This window comes from Macrosteles quadrilineatus, unplaced genomic scaffold, assembly GCF_028750875.1.
Source record: "Macrosteles quadrilineatus isolate MER2022 unplaced genomic scaffold, UCM_ALF_1.0 Scaffold_2__2_contigs__length_208266976, whole genome shotgun sequence".
Taxonomy (NCBI): domain Eukaryota; kingdom Metazoa; phylum Arthropoda; class Insecta; order Hemiptera; family Cicadellidae; genus Macrosteles; species Macrosteles quadrilineatus.
This window is the reverse complement of record NW_026542595.1, coordinates 114,479,122-114,496,626: the sequence shown is the minus strand read 5'-3', so window position 1 is coordinate 114,496,626 and position 17,505 is coordinate 114,479,122. Positions and strand designations below refer to the sequence as shown.

The following is a 17,505-nucleotide window of genomic DNA, read 5'->3' as shown; positions in this document are numbered from 1 at the left end:
AAATAAATAAATTTACCAAGTTTGATCAAAGCATATCCATAAACAAGCAAACTACATTTTACAATATTCCACATAAGAATAACATGGGAATTTTAAAATAACAATTTTTTGAATTTTATCCGTAACCAATAATTGTACAAAAACACTTTGATATACTAAATTATTTCTTTTTTTAAGCTCTTTAAAAAGGTCTGGAGAAAAATTGGGAAATTTTGTGTTTAGAGGGTCAAAAATTAGAAAAAAAACAATTTTTACCCATAAAACCCCCTTGTAAAAAACCCCTGTTCCCATGGTCCGACCAAATTTAATCAAAGTTGGACAAAAATTACTCAAGTTATCGTGTTCACGGACACATATATATATATAAAAATGTGAACGTATGGTGTTTTTGGCCTCTGGGAATATCAAAATGAAACAGTAAATCGGTCCTGGGCCCAGGTCTTACCATGCCACCTACGGTAATAGCTACTTCCCTATAGGGAAATTCGCTAAAAGCAAACGTAAAGTTTTCGAAGACGAAAGTTTCCTCTTTGGACGTTGAGTTACTGCGACTCACACTCTTTCAACTTTTGCTGGAGTAAAAAGAGTTTTACGTAACCCACCGATTATTTTTAGGGTTTAAGCTGCTATCCTAAATAATTTTACCCAGGTTCCATTCCTTTTCCGATCTGGATCAGTGCCATATTGACCAAGTATGGAATCTGGTTCAGACAATCTTTTTGCTCAATAATCTTTTTTTAAAATAGGTTTCCACATCAAAATGTCAGAGCAGCCTCATGCACAATGTTTACTAAAATGGCATAGTTTAATTGGTATTATAAGCACAGCTGTTCATTCATTGTTGCTTTACTAATGTGTGAGAAAGAAAATTGGGGTGCTCTCATTGCCTCACCCTGTATAAGCAGTCAGCACTGTTGGGATCTTCCTCTACAGAGAGTGTTGTAGCGCATGGTACATGATGGCGAGGGGGGTGTTGGACTTTGCTCTTGACATCACTTAACACTATTTGTGCTGTCGACATGTTTGAACATAAAAGTTGCATTTATTTCAATGTTAAGCAATTGCGGGAATTCCCGTCATCAGCACCCAACGTGTTAAAAGTGTCATTGATTATTTCCTATGTACCTTTACTTCTCTGTTATCTATCTGATTTTTTCTAGGAATCTAGAGACTTCCTTTCCCATACTGCAGTATTAAAATAGAGTACTGTTCGGCCAGTAGACCCAATGTTATGAACGAATAAATAAACATAAGAATAGAACGACCATACTCCGTTCACAAAATGTTGGTGGTTTTAGGGTAAGAAATCTACCCACTCCACATTTGAAATAATATAACAGCTGGGGTTTGCCAAAACATAAATCAGCTGCACCAAATTAAGCAAAAAAGGTACTGGGGGAACTTCTCCTCAAACCGCATAAATTTTGTGAATGGAGTAGTTCTAACTAGTCAAAGTCAGAACCCAGCTGTTCTTGATCGTAACTCTTTTAATAAAGTAATGGTTCTGACTACTGGACTGAAAAAAACTGCTTTAAAACCTTGTTGATACTCAAATGTTTTATATTGTTTATTTAAATTAAGACCATGTTAAATAGTTGTAAGCTTAGTTTTATCCTCTGTTATAGTTACTGTTAAATTTTCCCTTTGGTATATTAAACTGTTGAATTTTATTAGTATTTATAAACATAGTATACTTTTTGTTAACGATTTTCAAATGTATTAAAAACCTAGAAGGAAAGAAACAACTTCTATAAGGACAATTTTATTTATGACGAAGCACCTGTACATACATCCTGTAATATTCTGTACGTTTTGTGCCAATAATATCATTCATTCATTCATTCGACTAACAAAACAGCTGATCTTAGTCAGTCAAAAGCTACACAGATCACATCACTCAATTCTGCATTAGACTAGAAATATGTACACAAAATGAAATGATTGAGTAATTATTAAAACTCAGCTCTGAAATTTATTTTTGCCTAGTAAAAGCAAAGTGCATGGATGAGTAAAACAACAAATAATTTGAGTGTTTTTATTTTTGTATAAATGGACAAGTGTAAAGTTCCTCCAGTGGTCACAAGGTTCTACGTCTAGATGACAAACGAGATATGGCAAAATAAAAACAACTCGTTAACATAGAAAAGTCTTTAAAAAGCAATAAAATTATTTGAAATGATATCGCTTAAACCTTAACTTATACGTAAAATCATTAGGGATAAATCTATAAAATATTTATACAAAAGAACCAAAGAAGGGTAAAGTCTAACTAAGGATCTTGGTCATTTGCTTAACCGAGTTAATAATACTAAACATCGTTAGACGACGACATTAGTCGCGTCATGCCACACTCAAACGTGTAAGATAAACCTATATGCGATAGATATTTAGATCACAAACATTTTAAAATAACAAAACAAGTAATAAACTATATCAATCGAGCTTCGGCTCAAAATAAAAAATACAACATAGATATACGTTATGTTACATCATATATAACACACACATTTATACTTTTGGTTGGTTTTAAGTAATATTGCTATGCTTTGAAATAGCAAAATGGATTGTGGTAAAAGTGGTGGTTTGTTGATATTTGTTTACATGAAGGCCTTTTTACACCGGCGTACTGGACGTACTGTACGTTTAGTAAGAATTTTTTCAACAAATCGCTGCCCATGTTATCATATGAGCTCGTTCACACCGCGCGTACAGAACGTACTGAACGTCCAGTACGTACACGATGGTTTTGTGTGAATCGCTCAGAGAGCGATTTTTCTAAAACGTACATGGGCTTGCGCATGCGCAGTGAACACTTCAAAACCACGTGCTCAGCCAGTGTTACTTGTCTGACTGCAAACGAACAAGTGTACGTTTTGGAAGTTTCTGTGCGGTGTGAAAGGACCGCGTACTGGCCGTACCAAACGTACCATACGTACAGTACGTCCAGTACGCCGGTGTGAAAAGGCCTTTAAGTTTTGAAATTGCTATGATAAAAGTGTAATAAGTCTCATATATTTTGCACAAAAAGCACTTCAATAGGTTTATTTTTTTGCCAAATATTTTTTTTTTGGACGCTGGAAGTGGAAAATGTAGAATTTTTTATAGACTTGTGATTTCAAATTTAGACGAATAAATTTATCATTCAAACTAGGTAAATAAATATAATAAATTGGACAGCGTTACCTGTTATCTTTCACTTTAAGCTTAAGTTTAGGTATTTAAATTATACTAATCATTTTTATAGGTATAAAGGTGAACAATACAACATGTTTGAATTACACTCCTGATTATTGTTAAATTTTATTTGATAACTTTTCATTGATACAAAACTTCTGTAAAAAATACGGTACACAAATCGCTATAGTAAGGTTAAACCTCAATTGATTTCCATTGAACAAGCCAAGCAAAGCAATAATTTGTAAAGAGGAACAAAGAAACTGATTGTCAATAATCCTTTAAAAACATATTATAAGTTCAAAAAATGTATGCAAAACTTAAGACTCCAGGTCAACTACTGAAAACGTTAACTACGGAAAGAGTGGCCAATGTACATAATTTTGGTAATATTCTAAGATTTGTTAACTTTTTGATTGGTAAAAAATTGTCAGTCAAAATTTATATTTAAGTTATCTAACCTAAATAATTATCATTTATGAGATCTTAGAAAATACTTCAGTTTGATTATAGGGAAGAGAGTATACAAAAGTAAGAATTATGTTTCTACGTTAATTGAACTTGGTTAAAGATTACATTTTTTTCGATTAGGGAAACAAGTAAATCAAGAATCTAAAACTAAATAGTTTACTGGTCAATTATTTAATTTTCAAACTACAATATTGTGTCTGGTATTGAAGATACAATATCAGGTCTGGTAAAGTAAAAAAAAGAGAACCAAAATATCTTTGGAACACCACTTTCAAACAATAAAAAAACTTCTGAAATAAATCAAGAAAAAAAAACACATCTGACACTTAAGTAAAGACTCTGTATGTACAATAAAATTAAATCCTAACGCTATATATTTGATATAATTTCTGTACTATAATCTATAAATATCATTTATCTTAAACGCGAGAAAGTACAAAAATAACAATTAAAGCTATGGGTTAAAAAAACCAAATACTAATCTACAATAAATTAATGATCACTATGAGTGTGGCATTGGAAGATTTGGAAGGCACTGACTTGAGTCATCGACAGGTGTGACACTACGGTATAAAAAAATATGGTAAATAAATCTAAGCTGTATACAATGTTCTCAATCTACGCTAAATGCTTGTACAATTTATTGTCACAATAACCTTTTGAAATTCGTAATCTAAAATACAATGGTTGGGTATGCTTAAGGTAACCTATTTTGATATTTCTGAATAATCAAAAATAGTTAAGTAGCTACATGTTACTAAGATATTTCACTTGATTAGTAAGTAGATTTGTTTTGAAAACTCGTTATAATTTATTTGTAGTTAGATGAATTAACGAATTGATATGTCTGAAATTTCAGGGCACCAAAATATGATGAGAATTTCATATTTCTTTAAAACACAAGTTAAAGAACCTTCTTAAAAATATTTGCAAAAGGCCAATTTTGCAAATGTGGCAAAATAAAAGTTGCGGTTACATCAAATGCATGGCAGAAGAGACCTGCTTGAAAAAAATCATTTCACAAACAAAAAGGTTAAAAGCAAAAATATTGATAAGCACCGTCTGCCATGACCCAAGCGAAATGGCGGATGACGAATCTTGTGCCTGGTAAATCTAGATCTTCACAGAAGATATTTGTTTATACATTTTCTTATATTTCGATTCTTCATCAATTTTTAAAACTATTTTACAATTTATAATTTTAGGTACTCATGTATTCACAGATCCGGAATACACCTGTGGAAAAAACTATCTACATTTTGTCACAAAACTATAAGTAATAAAGTATTTTTTTTAATTCGTAGCAAAATTTGAACCTCAAAAAATTTTAAACATCTTTAAGATTTTGTAATCACAATGCGAATCGCAAAAACGAGAAATCCACAAGCATATTCCCCACGAGTCTACCCAAAACGAAGAATAAAACTCAATAAGAAAAACAATAAGTACAGGCGATTCTAAACGGTAATGTGAATACAAAACAATACTCAAAACTGTAGTCAGTCTGACTAAAGAGGAGATCAAATGATTGCGTTGCACACTGTATGTACACGTTATATACAAGGCGGTGCGTGACAGCTTCCGCTCTTCTAGCCTTCCGCACGACGCTCAGCTAGCTCCGGACTGAGCGGCGGCGGAGCCTTGACGAGGCCAGGTGAGCGGCAGCAGAGCGGGCGGCGGCCGACGCACCGTAGGCACTGTGGGGGGTAGGGGGGCCGCTGCCTAGTCTTTTATTAATCTGTATATGTGATGCTGCGCTCCGTGTTCGGAAGTGGACACTTCAAACACGTAGGCCGTGCAGAGCAACGTCTCCTGTGTTTCTCTGTTTGTCACCACCTGTGAAAGGTCAAACGTAAGTCATGTGTTGTTGATCATTAGTCTTAAAGTACAAAGTAGGAAATTTCATTCAGTTTCAGGGTTAAAGTGGTGGAATCTAGGTCTTTTAAAAACTGCTTGAACACACACTGAAAATACCCAACCAGTGTATACCCAAGACAAAACCAAAAATCCCGCTTACCAGGTTGAGAAAATGCCGTTTTATTCAGCTTCAATACAACGAGAAATCCTGTTTTATCCCACTAGTATGCCTCGTTATAGAGTAAAATTTTACTGTATTATGTTTAAATAGCTCTTTTAAAACTTTTAAAAGAGCAATTATTCAAGCACAGTAGTGCTTAAATATTTTGGTCAATTGGTGTAAGTTTTTATCATAAAAGCATTATAAAAGAAAAAACAGACAACAGAATCCCGAAAATCCCATTTCACCACGCATCCCGTTTTAATCCCACACATGTTTTTCCGTCAGGATAAAAATCTTTTGTATGGAAACACTGTTGCCAACGTTTCAGATGCGTTGCATGAGCCCAGCTTCATACGATACAATTCAACATCTTAAACGTCACTACCTAGATATGGTAGTTCGGTCTAGACAATCTGACCAATCAACTAACCTTCCAGATGATCAAGTACCGCGAGACCATTTGCTATTTCCATGTGGGATGATTTTACACTTTAGCATTTATCATTGGATATTAAAGCAGACATCCTATCTATATGAACCAGCTGTTGGCAGTTTCTTATAAGAAAAGAAAGTAGATGAATATGTTTTTTTATTTTTTGACACTGAGCTAGAGCTAGTAGAACTGAGATAAACGATGCTATGTCTTAACAAATAAGTCATTCTATCAGTTTGACTTGGTTAAAAAGCTTGCACAATCGACAGAAAAAAGTTGTTTACATCAGCTCAATCCAACTACATCCATTTTAATAAAAACTGACAACAACTTTAACACGGGGATGGAATATCTAGTTCCATCAATAGTCCACGACATAAAGCAAAGAATAAATACGAGTAGTGTTTGCACATTACCTGTAGAATGGTAAAGTTTTCCAGGACGGAGTTCATCATGTATTTCTCCGGCAAATGCTTCAACTTGAGTATGAAGTTGATCATGTACTCGCACATCGGAGATCTATGAATCCTGTAGACAAATCTTCCGTTCTCGAACCGAGCGTATTCCGTCTCTACCTTCTCCACCACTTGTTTCCCGAACGAACACACTTTTGTCGAACACGTGATGGTCATGTTCTCGTTGCTTTCGTATCTGTAAAAGAGGAATATATCAATCAATCAATAATAATATAATATTAAATAAATAATCAATATTAATAATTATTTACCTACTATAGTTCGGCCGCTTAGAAAGCGACCTCCTCCAGCATTGGTTTAGCATTAGCGCGCAGGTCGTTTTCTAAGCGGCCGAACTATACAAAATATTACAGAATTATAGGGAATATTACTTTCCCTACCACTGCATGGATATAGCTCATCGTTCTAGACTGGGATGGATCATTCCCACTTGCTAATCAGCTAATTTTACAGTTTTCGTTTCTACACTAATCACAGCTGTGGACACGGTACGTTAGTTAACAACCAGTAAGCAAATAACATAACCTTAAAAGCTTTAGCACTACAATCAGACTCTCGCTGTTCTGAATGCCTGTTTAATTCAAACTTCCTGTTGGGGAAAAAAGTTATGATACTTAAATACAAAACAATTGTAACGTAACTAGCTAATGGAATATTTTAGTAAAATTCTAATCAGGGAAACAGAAAAACGCTGATTGTTTCTAGGTTTTTGGATGATAGACGTGTCATTCGGGGAATTCTATATTTCTATCATACTTGCGCTACTCACTGGCTAGTGACTCCGTAGAAAGCCCCCGCCTCGTCCTGTATGTTGGTGTTGAGGTCGGCCCAGAACTTGACGAGGAAGAACGCACTCTGCGGGCCTTTGTCATACAACTCTTTGAGACCGCCTTTCTTCTCCGGGAACTTGTCGTAGATCTGTCTCACGTCTACGGGCTGTAAGAAATAGAAAATGAACTCCAATACGTTAAGGAAGAAGGATACACAACTAACTAACCTAAGAAAAGAGTTCCAGATATTTGAAACTGCAAAAGTTCACAACATAACAAACTTGAAATTTCGCCTATACAAGGGGCTTCTTCGGGGGAAAGAAGTAAACTAGTAGTTTAAAATTGGCAATAATTTGAACTATCTAAATCAGTCTTGCCAACACGTCATTTTCAAATAAACTCTAAAAATTTTAATAATGAAAGTCTCAATTAACAGCATATTATACCCTGTTTGCCTCGGTAATACAGTATAGTATTAAATTGTGTGGCAACAGCTTAAGCCTTGTTTACAAGAAACTAGTTGGCAGGCAGGTTACCTACTTCAGGCAACACGGAATACACAAGAGACCTGTATGCTGGCCTCATTTAAATGTGGCTTTAGAGATAGATTCAGTTTTTAAAATTCATAATATAAATCTAAGAATCACGAAAAATCCATAACAAACAACTTCTTTTAGAGGGATTTTTAAGGGACTAAATATTTCTACTCTGTCTACATTGTTCATTATGAAGTGTTTAATTTTTATTTGCAATTTTAATAATTTAATCAAAGACGAACGTTTTCACAATTACAACATAGTAAACAGAAAAAAGTGAGTGTCCCTGTCTTAGAGTATTGAATTAAAACAAATTGAAACACGCTGAAACTGATATATGTTCCTATAGTGAATTTTATTTGACGACATGATTGAAACAGAACCATAAATAGTGATTGAAGATTTCACAGATTGAGATTTTTATTCTATGAGAACTTACCTCTAGCAACGGATCTGTGTACGAGGCTGAACCGCCTATGTGGACGAACAGGTGTTTGTGGTACTGAAAACCAGATGTTTCAATCAGTAGTCAATAAAACAATATGATAAATCAACAAGTGAATATTTATATCAAAGATTAACATCAAACATTGGCTTTCAGAAGATAGACATCTAGTGGTAAATATATTATTGAAATATAACATGGTTGAGCTAGAATTTTTTCAGGGTTATATTTGCAAATTTTTTGTGACGTTCAATGGTCGTAAGTCGAGTGCAGTTGAAATTGAAGCGATGTAGCCACAGAGTAGTAAAGTACAGGAACATTCAGTGGTACGCTTAAATGGTGACTAGCACTGGTGTCTAGAGCAAAGTCCATTACCACCCCCCTCTTCCTTACGTATTAATCATGTAATATTAATGGTTATTAATGCTTTGTATGTATTAATGTATTGTATTAATAATTATCAATGTAATTTTCAATGGTGACTAGTACTGGTGTCTACAGCAAAGTCCAACACCACCCCCCTTGCCCTTACGTATTATAACGCTCACATTAAAAGACCCTGTGCCCTGTGTGATAGGAATTTCCGCACAGTACTCGCCGCACGGGCTCTTCACAAGTATATTACTGGCACAACATACTATAGCTGAAAGCGCATGGTCGCCCCATAAGAAAGTTTCCTTTGTCCGTTACTTCTCTGTGTTTTAGCGGATCCCAAACACAAATAGAGCAGTTTAGGGACACCGCAGAAATGCTCCCACAAGTAGTTGACAGACGCCAGCTGGTCACGTACAATAAAATTCTGATTCCTGATTCTGACCAAGTTAATATACTAGAGGAGTACAATTGGCTCAATATTCGAGCCAAGCTAAGTTTTTAATTTTACATTTCTATTGTTATCACAAAAAGTGGGTGCGAAGATTCTGTAGGCCTAACCAGTATTGAATCCAAAGTCAGGAAGTATCAAGGCCAGAATTGGCTCTTCCGTTTTTTAGATAAAACACAAAATTCACTGTGATAATTGTTATTTTCAAGTTTAGTTCAGTTTCATAGCTTATCATATAAATTAGTGAGTATTACCGTGTCAGGCTCCCGCGATTGCTCCATGAAGGCGGAGAACTCGACCAGCCTGAGTTTGTGTGTTGCGATGGCGCGGCCTTCCCATGGCGGAGGTGGCGGGGCCTGTAAGTCGCCTCCCCCCACCACAGCTCCTGACACGGCCGTCGACGGCTTGCCTGGGTACCCACCTTGGGCGAAGGGCTTCACACTGTAAACAAACATCACATTCAGTAATCTCGTTCAATGTTTTAAACATATGAGCTGACGATGGCAAGTGATGTTTCTTTTATTTCAGGGACTAAACCACGTAGAGTAAAATAACTCTCAAAACTTACAATAATAAAATATGGTTCAACAGATTCAATAAAATACAGAATTTTATCAACGTTATCGCCAATATTTTCAAAATTTGTTTTGGACGTCAGTTGTGGGAAACGAGTTGTTCTTGTGGTAGGGCACAGGACCAGTCCCTTGAACCCCCTCCCTTCTAAGTTCGAAACCAACTATTTATCATGTAATGTAACGACCCAATAATGAATTGCCTGAAATAATGTGTATCAATGTAAATAAAACAATGAACACTCCAAGAAGTAAGATGACTTGAGTAACTTGAACATGTTGGGAAAATGTGTTAACAAAAGAAATGGAACAGAAAACGTATGGAAAAGTAAAATTAATGCAGCGTAAATAGAAGAGGAGCAAAGATAAATCATTCGGCTATCTGATGTCGTAAGTCACCGAGACCGCTGTGACCACGCCCCCTTTAGTCTACTGATCTGAGAGACTTTTACTTATCCTCAACGTAAACGTAAAAGTGAAAACTGTTAATTTTATGTATAAATACTGTGTATGTGTACGAAATATCGCGGTAGAATTTGATTTATTTTTGAAAAAAAAAAACATTGGAATTTTGGATTTCAAACTTTTTCACATTAGAGGTTGTTTCGAAAACTATTATTGATTCACCAATTTCTTTTATAATATGTTTTTTTTAGTTTAGATTAAATTTTAATGATGAAATGTCGATGCAGAGGAATAAAAAATGAATTGAGAACAGATCGGAAAGACAACAACGAGATTTGATTTGATTTCCATTAGATATTTATTATACAAAAAGAGATTTCAGTACAGTAATTTTCAAATTTATAAAATTAATTTACAGCTTTGTTGTACATTATGCAGTATTTTTTGTTTTTTTACGTTTCATAGCCTAAGGATGTCTAGAAAATCTTCTACAGTGCTTTGTTATAAATGGAAGTGGCGACAAGTAAATTAGAGTAAGCTTTAAAACCGTTTTTGCACGAGGGCCAGTAGGCAAGGCAGGTTACGTAGCAGGTTACCTGCCTCTAATGTATTCTGAGATACCTAAGGCAGGTAACTTGAACCTGCCCACTTAAGAACAATAGCAACCTAAACAATTTAACAAGCATTCCAATCGGAACCCAAACACATCTTTTAAAATTCAAAAGAAGAAGCTTTCTACCATTTTTCTCCAAGAGGAAGTGCGAGGGAATACCGTTGCATAAACAAGACTAAGGTTTCCGGGTGAAAAATATGCGGAAGGAAGCAAAGCCATTGAGAAACTCTGCAGTGATAAATGAAGCGGAATCGGAATTGGATAACAAGTAAACAAACAGCTGTTAAATGCATGAGGCTCCATGAAATATGCATTACTTCATTGACTGAAGCTCCGTCAATAGAGCAAGTGTTTCTCCGATTCTTAAACTGATGTAACCTAACGGATGAGTAACTAATCTATATACTTAATGCAAAAAGGGTTTTCCGTTACATCCCTTTTACAGTGGTCCTTCTTGAGGGCCGCGTTAAGGGTCAGTGGAGCCCTGGGCAAACCCTAGAGCAGCAACCCCCCCTTTTTTCCTGGTGCTGGCGGGCAGTGCTGGGGGGCCCCGCTGGGTGCCCCCAAGCCACCGACGCCCCTGGGCATATGCCCAGTCTGCCCGTTTATAAAAGCTGGCCTGTCCTTCTTAACAGATTTTTACAACTGTGGTGTCATTTTAAAGCTTGGTGTAGTGGAGTGACGAATGGTTATTAAAAAGGTCCTTTAGGGCTTCGACCTCGTAGTGTTTTGATTTTTTATAATTTGCTTTCAACGATACACTGATACCGACCAACTTTCCTTATATAGGCTAGTTTAAATGTTAGTTGTAAACAGCTGATCCTTATTTTGAATTGAGCTAAAATGTGTGATGAAAGAAACTTACTCTTGTGATGTACCAGGCTGCAATCCAGGTTGCCAGAACTGAAACAAGTAAAAAATAAATGTAAGTAAAGCATGATTTTAATATTTGAATTTTTGGCATATATATTAGAAATAATGTTAATTTTTAATTACCAACTACAGTAATTATTTCCAAGCCAAATTTTTACCCAAGCAATAGTTATTTGTGCAACTAGTGAGAAAAGTGAGCAATTGACTCACTCGAGAGAAATCCTTACTCACGAGCCGTAGGCGAGTAGTGAGGAATGGTTTCTCGAGTGAGGCAATTGTACTTTGAACTCGAGTTGCACATTATACTTTTCCTACAGTTACCATAAAACAAATAAATTGGTGAAGAAACATAACCTATTTTACACAGAAGTGAACTTTTAATATAACATTTAATGTGAAGTGACAAATACAACAGTACAACAGCTGACCAGCTGATTTACAGCCAGTGCTGCCAACGTATTTCGCGTGCATACGACATTGCCTGCATGTTATGCGCTCACTATTTCGTGCCTTCACGTTGCAAATCTGGAGTGAGACAAAGTAATTAGAGTGAGACAATGTTAACATTGTCTCACTGATGAGCGAATTGGCCACTTTGCTTTCTCAAATCAGTGAGAGAACATGTACATTGTTAGGTAACTGTAGGAAAACATTATTTATTTGGTAACCATCACTAACATGGAACTTTGAGGTAAATTGTACATATTTTTTAGACCTAAAATAATTTAATTATATTGAATCTTTAAACGAATCGAACTTTTATAAACTGCTACGGTTTCCTTTGTTTAAAATTTAACTCTATTTACAGTTATCGGCGGATAGAGAAAACTAATAAACTTAAGAAATTCAAAACACAAAGTCTTTATTTCTTTGATTTCGAGGTAGAAATTATGAATTGAGACAAAATTATAAAAGGACTAAAAATTCCAAGAGTGCAGAGAGGGAATGTTTTCATTTTCCTTTACATTTCACGCAGAACAACAACTGTTCTTTTATTTAGAACGTTCTCAGAATATTTCTTTTGATTATACTGTATTTGTGAATTTCTTCTGTATCTAATAGAGTATTTATCTCAAATGTAAAACTTCTTCGATGAAAATAAGAGATTTTTTTTTTATTTATTGTAAATGCTTATTTTGTAGACTGCAATCTTTAAAGATTGTTTTTACTGTAACAATTGTTTTGAATTTATACGTCATGGAAAACTTGTTAACATGCTTTATAGCAAATAATTTACTAGGCCTATTGTTAAAAATTTGTTTGAAGTAATTGTAAGTTTGACATTTTTTTACAAAATTTAATTTTATCAGGACTACCTGTATTTTTTTTTTTTTTTGACACATCTACTCATTTTCATCACTATTCTAAACTGCTAACAAAGTATTTTGCTTACCTATCAACACAAAGATATGAACAGTACCAATTTTAACAGTTAAAGAGATTCTATAATTGACAATTAGATGCACTTTCGGTTTATTTCGGTTGAAAGTGGTGTATTAGAAACGATGTTTACACTGTTGGAGCCTCGATTTAACGTTAATTTTTATTGTACAACTACCTAACTGAAATGGCAACAGGATGTTAACTTTTAGGAGTAATAAAAACTCAAACTTTTTTCTTATGTGAGTTAGTGTATTTATTTATAAATTTTCTTTTATCATCCCAGTTTCAGAAACTTAATTTATGTATTAGATTTAGTTTAAACTAGTTCAAAAACCTTACTTACAGATGGAAAAAATCAAGGTAATCTAATAAATGTATTCCTTTTCACTCGCTACATTCCAAGCTTGAAAAAAAAACTTAATTTCTATATTCCCATTTTATGATCAGCCGTTTAGTAACGGCAAATACATTCTTTTGTAAAACTTCACGTCAAAACAATGAAAAAACACACTAAAATAATCGAAAACCCTAGTAAATAAGAAAACTTATCAAAAAATCCTTATCGTTAAATAGCTTAAGCGGGGTTAATCAGAGCGGTAAGGTTAGTGGTGGTGGTGAGTGTGGTGGTACTCACCGCGCCCGGATACGACACCGGAGAAGCGAGCCCCAGTGACGCCAACCCCGCGGCCGTCGCCTTGTTGTGAATCGCCGTCGCGCTGACTATCTGCGCCGAAGACATTGACGACATGGTCTGCAAGGCCTTCTCCTTGGCTGCATGATCTTGCGGGACCACCTACGTACACACCACCACTTTCACCACACCACTCCAATACCGTCCGAGCAAACATTTAGAATATTTTCAAAAAATCAGCACGATGGAGATAGGTCTATAGTTGTGTAGATCCAGCAAACTCCTAGTAAGTAATTATTTTCGAGCACTACTACGACGCCACTATCAAACAAATATTAGATTGTTTTAAAAAGTTTCAATGATTTTTGAAATTGTCGGTATGATGGATACAGGTCTATAATTATGCAGATCACACCTACTACCTTTTACTAAATGATTACTGTTTAGTCTCCAACAAGCTCTACCACTTGCATTGTATGTAAACACTATAGTTCCTCTAAATATTACATAAGTGACTCCACTTTTGACGATTTTAAACATGTAGCTATGATGGAAATAGATCTTTAGTTTTGCAAATCCTTCTTGCTAGTTTGGTGAAATTGGCTTTCTGATTCATATATTAATTAATGTCTTCTAAACGTAAATTTTTTTAGACTGACATACTCTGCAATGAGCATATTAACTACTTACACTACACCCCTACTGTTCAACTAAATGTATTAAATTCGTTATAGGTATTATTTTGTTGAATTGGTTGGTTTGATTTAAATATGTCTGTAGTTTGCATATTCTAAATCCCTCTTTTGATTACTAACGCTTACAAAGCAACTCTTAATGTCCAACGTCACTTTGTATTACAAATTTTTTATTTTAATTTTTCAACAATAGGTTAATTATTTATGAAATTTAGATGCACAAACAATTCTTGCTAAATTTCATTAAAACGATTCAATTATGTACAACTTCTAGGGCAGCTTTATGAAATTTTACGGTAATTATTTATCTTTCGGCTGATACGGTTAAAAATGTTTAATAATAACCGTGTTATCCAGACCAACATAAGGTTCTACTTGCAATTGATAAACTCTGATTATTAACAAAATGTTCAAGCTTACATATCTAATTTAATAGTGGCTAAGCTAGATACCAGACACAGTTTAAACAAATTTTTTGTTACAAAACATAATGATGATCAACTCTCTGATTTTTCATTAAATTTGGACAAAACAAGTAAGCTAAATAAGTTTTCCGACTGTTGTGATTCCAAACCATAGGAAAAATGGGATTGTAAATATACTTTTTTCTCAAATTTTAAACCGCTACCGACTTTGGATGTATCATAATCAATGGTGAAATATAAAACCAATCTTAAAAACTGGGCTACCAAATGCTCTTGGTTTCCAAACAAAGAAAAATGACATTGTTGGAGAACCAACCTGTTCAATTATTTTTGAAAAAATAGACATTTTTAGTCGCATACTTATCATTGTCCGTCTCATGGCTAATTGTGGTCTGTATCTGCTACCTAGCCGTCGCCTAACAGAAGACTTACCACCTTGAGCTTAGCCTGTATCTCGCGTAGTTTGCGCCTCGCCAACACCTGGATGTGAGAGCTGACTTGTTTGCGGGTCCTCGTCTTGCCGGTGCGTAGTTTGATGTATCGTGCGATCAGCTCGTTGCGTCCTGTAAGCAAAAATTCCTACGATTAGTTTCCGAAAAAGATTTTACTTTGAAACAAAATGTTAACAATCAGAACAATAAAATTTCTAATTATCTTTATGCCTATACACCTATGAGCATCACTTATACGACTAGTAAAAAAAATATGGTGTGTGAAAATTAGGTGTTTTCTAGTTTAGTAGTTTTCTGTGCAGGAAGGACCGGTATGATCCCTAGCATAATACACAACATTTTGATGGGGATTTGAGTTACAAAGCATTTTTGAGTCCTAAAAACAATGTTTGTGGTAAAACATGTAGACCTACGAACAAAATGTCTGGGAAATGTGTGCAATCAGTATTAGAACCTTTGTGTAGTAATAATATATAAGCATTTATGATCAAAATGTTTACTAAAAGTACTGTACAAGAAACAAGTAGGAGAAGGACTAGGAGGTGTTGAATGAAAAGTCACGATGACCTTTTACGACAATGATACGGTGTAAACAATCCGACAAAGGTAAGAAGAGAAGACCACGAATAACAATGGCTTGCTCTGATTGCACAATTTACTTGCTCTCATCACATATCACATATCAAAGCTGGATTACATCTCCTTAAATGGTGCTGGGTGTGAGTGGAATTGTGTGATGATGAAAAATTGTAAAAAGGTAAAATATACACAAAAATAAACACAAACTAATACAAAATTTTAAGAGTTTTTGAGAAGGATTTGTAATACCAATGTAGCTTTAAATTTAATACTTTCTGTGGGTGGACCTGTTTGATTGAAACATTACTATGACTTAAGAAACAATTGGGCTGAAATATTAAAAAAGGCCAATTATTTTGCCTAAAAATTATAGAAGTAAATTTCTTTTTTAATTCACCCAACCTCAACACTTACAGCTAACTAATCGCGACTATTAACATTTCAACATAATTGGTTTGAAAAGGCGTTGATATTCCTGCAAAAGGAAATTAGACAGGATCTGCCGCTAATTAAAGACATAGAGGAGAAAGTGTAAGACAGTTTCCTTTAAGAGACAAATGAACCTGGTTGGCCAATGGTCATCAAGAACAACTGCGGAGAAGTTGCAACAACGGTGCGCTATCGTACATCATGGTGTGATGCAACCATCTCAGACTATAGAGCACTGGATTATAGGACTTAGGCACACGGACAGTATGGATTATAGGACTTAAGCACACGGGCAGTATGGATTATATGACTTAAGCACACGGGCAGTATGGATTATATGACTTAAGCACACGGGCAGTATGGATTATATGACTTAAGTACACAGACAGTGTGGATTACAGGTCTTAAGCTCACAGAAGAGTAAGGATTATAAGACTTAAGCATACAGAGGGTATGGATTATAGGACTTTAGCACACAGACAGTAGGGATTATATGACTTTAGCACACAGACAGTAGGGATTATATGAATTTAGCACAAAGAACAGTATTGATTATAGGTCTTTAGCACAAAGACTGTGTGGATTATAGGATTCAGGACACAAACAGTATGGATTATAAGACTTTAGCACAGAGACAGTGTAGATAGGCCTAATAGGACTTAAGCATACGGACAGTATGGATTATAGGACTTTAGCATACAGAGGGTAAGGATTATAGGACTTTAGCACATGGACAGTATGGATTATAGGAATTTAGCAAACAGAACAGTATGGATTATAGGACTTTAGCACACAGTCAGTAAGGATTATAGGACTTTAGCACACGGATAGTATGGAATATAGGAATTTAGCACACAGTCAGTAAGGATTATAGGACTTTAGCACACAGACAGTAAGGATTATAGGAATTTAGCACGCAGTCAGTAAGGATTATAGGACTTTAGCACACAGACAGTAAGGATTATAGGAATTTAGCACACAGAACAGTATGGATTATAGGACTTTAGCACACGGATAGTATGGAATATAGGACTTTAAGGAAAGACAGCTGATAGCTCAATCAAATTTTTTCCCATCGAATTAGCCACAGTATAGAATTTCGGTTTTATACCCTAAATAAAGTGGTATTCCAACTCACTTCAACAAATTTGTAGCAGAGGCTGGTATGTGAAAGCAAGCCTTAAATTCGTAAGGTTGTCAGTTCAATTCTGAGTAGAATTTCTTTTTACCAATTCTTCTTAGTTCAAGTTGATGTTATGTAATACAAGACTATATTTCCTTTAGACCCTAAATCAATATA

General features: G+C 35.0%; 1 protein-coding gene across 6 annotated transcripts in view; it reads right to left on the bottom strand.

Annotated features, from left to right (window-relative positions):
• Positions 1 to 2,021: 2,021 nt before the first annotated feature.
• The window catches only part of LOC128985514 (transcriptional enhancer factor TEF-1-like), a 130,962-nt gene continuing 115,478 nt past the window's right edge, over positions 2,022 to 17,505 (bottom strand). For 3 of the 6 annotated variants that reach the window (XM_054405089.1, XM_054405082.1, XM_054405083.1), the window contains exons 4-11: positions 15,178 to 15,308; positions 13,629 to 13,787; positions 11,604 to 11,641; positions 9,403 to 9,589; positions 8,320 to 8,382; positions 7,344 to 7,510; positions 6,515 to 6,749; positions 2,022 to 5,481 (exon numbers count right to left, since the gene is read on the bottom strand). In XM_054405089.1, coding sequence (XP_054261064.1) covers positions 5,368 to 5,481; positions 6,515 to 6,749; positions 7,344 to 7,510; positions 8,320 to 8,382; positions 9,403 to 9,589; positions 11,604 to 11,641; positions 13,629 to 13,787; positions 15,178 to 15,308 — 1,094 coding nt within the window. In that variant the 3' untranslated portion in view covers positions 2,022 to 5,367. The remainder of the gene's footprint in view (positions 5,482 to 6,514; positions 6,750 to 7,343; positions 7,511 to 8,319; positions 8,383 to 9,402; positions 9,590 to 11,603; positions 11,642 to 13,628; positions 13,788 to 15,177; positions 15,309 to 17,505) is intronic. The other 3 variants (XM_054405084.1, XM_054405085.1, XM_054405086.1) reach the window with 3 other exon arrangements.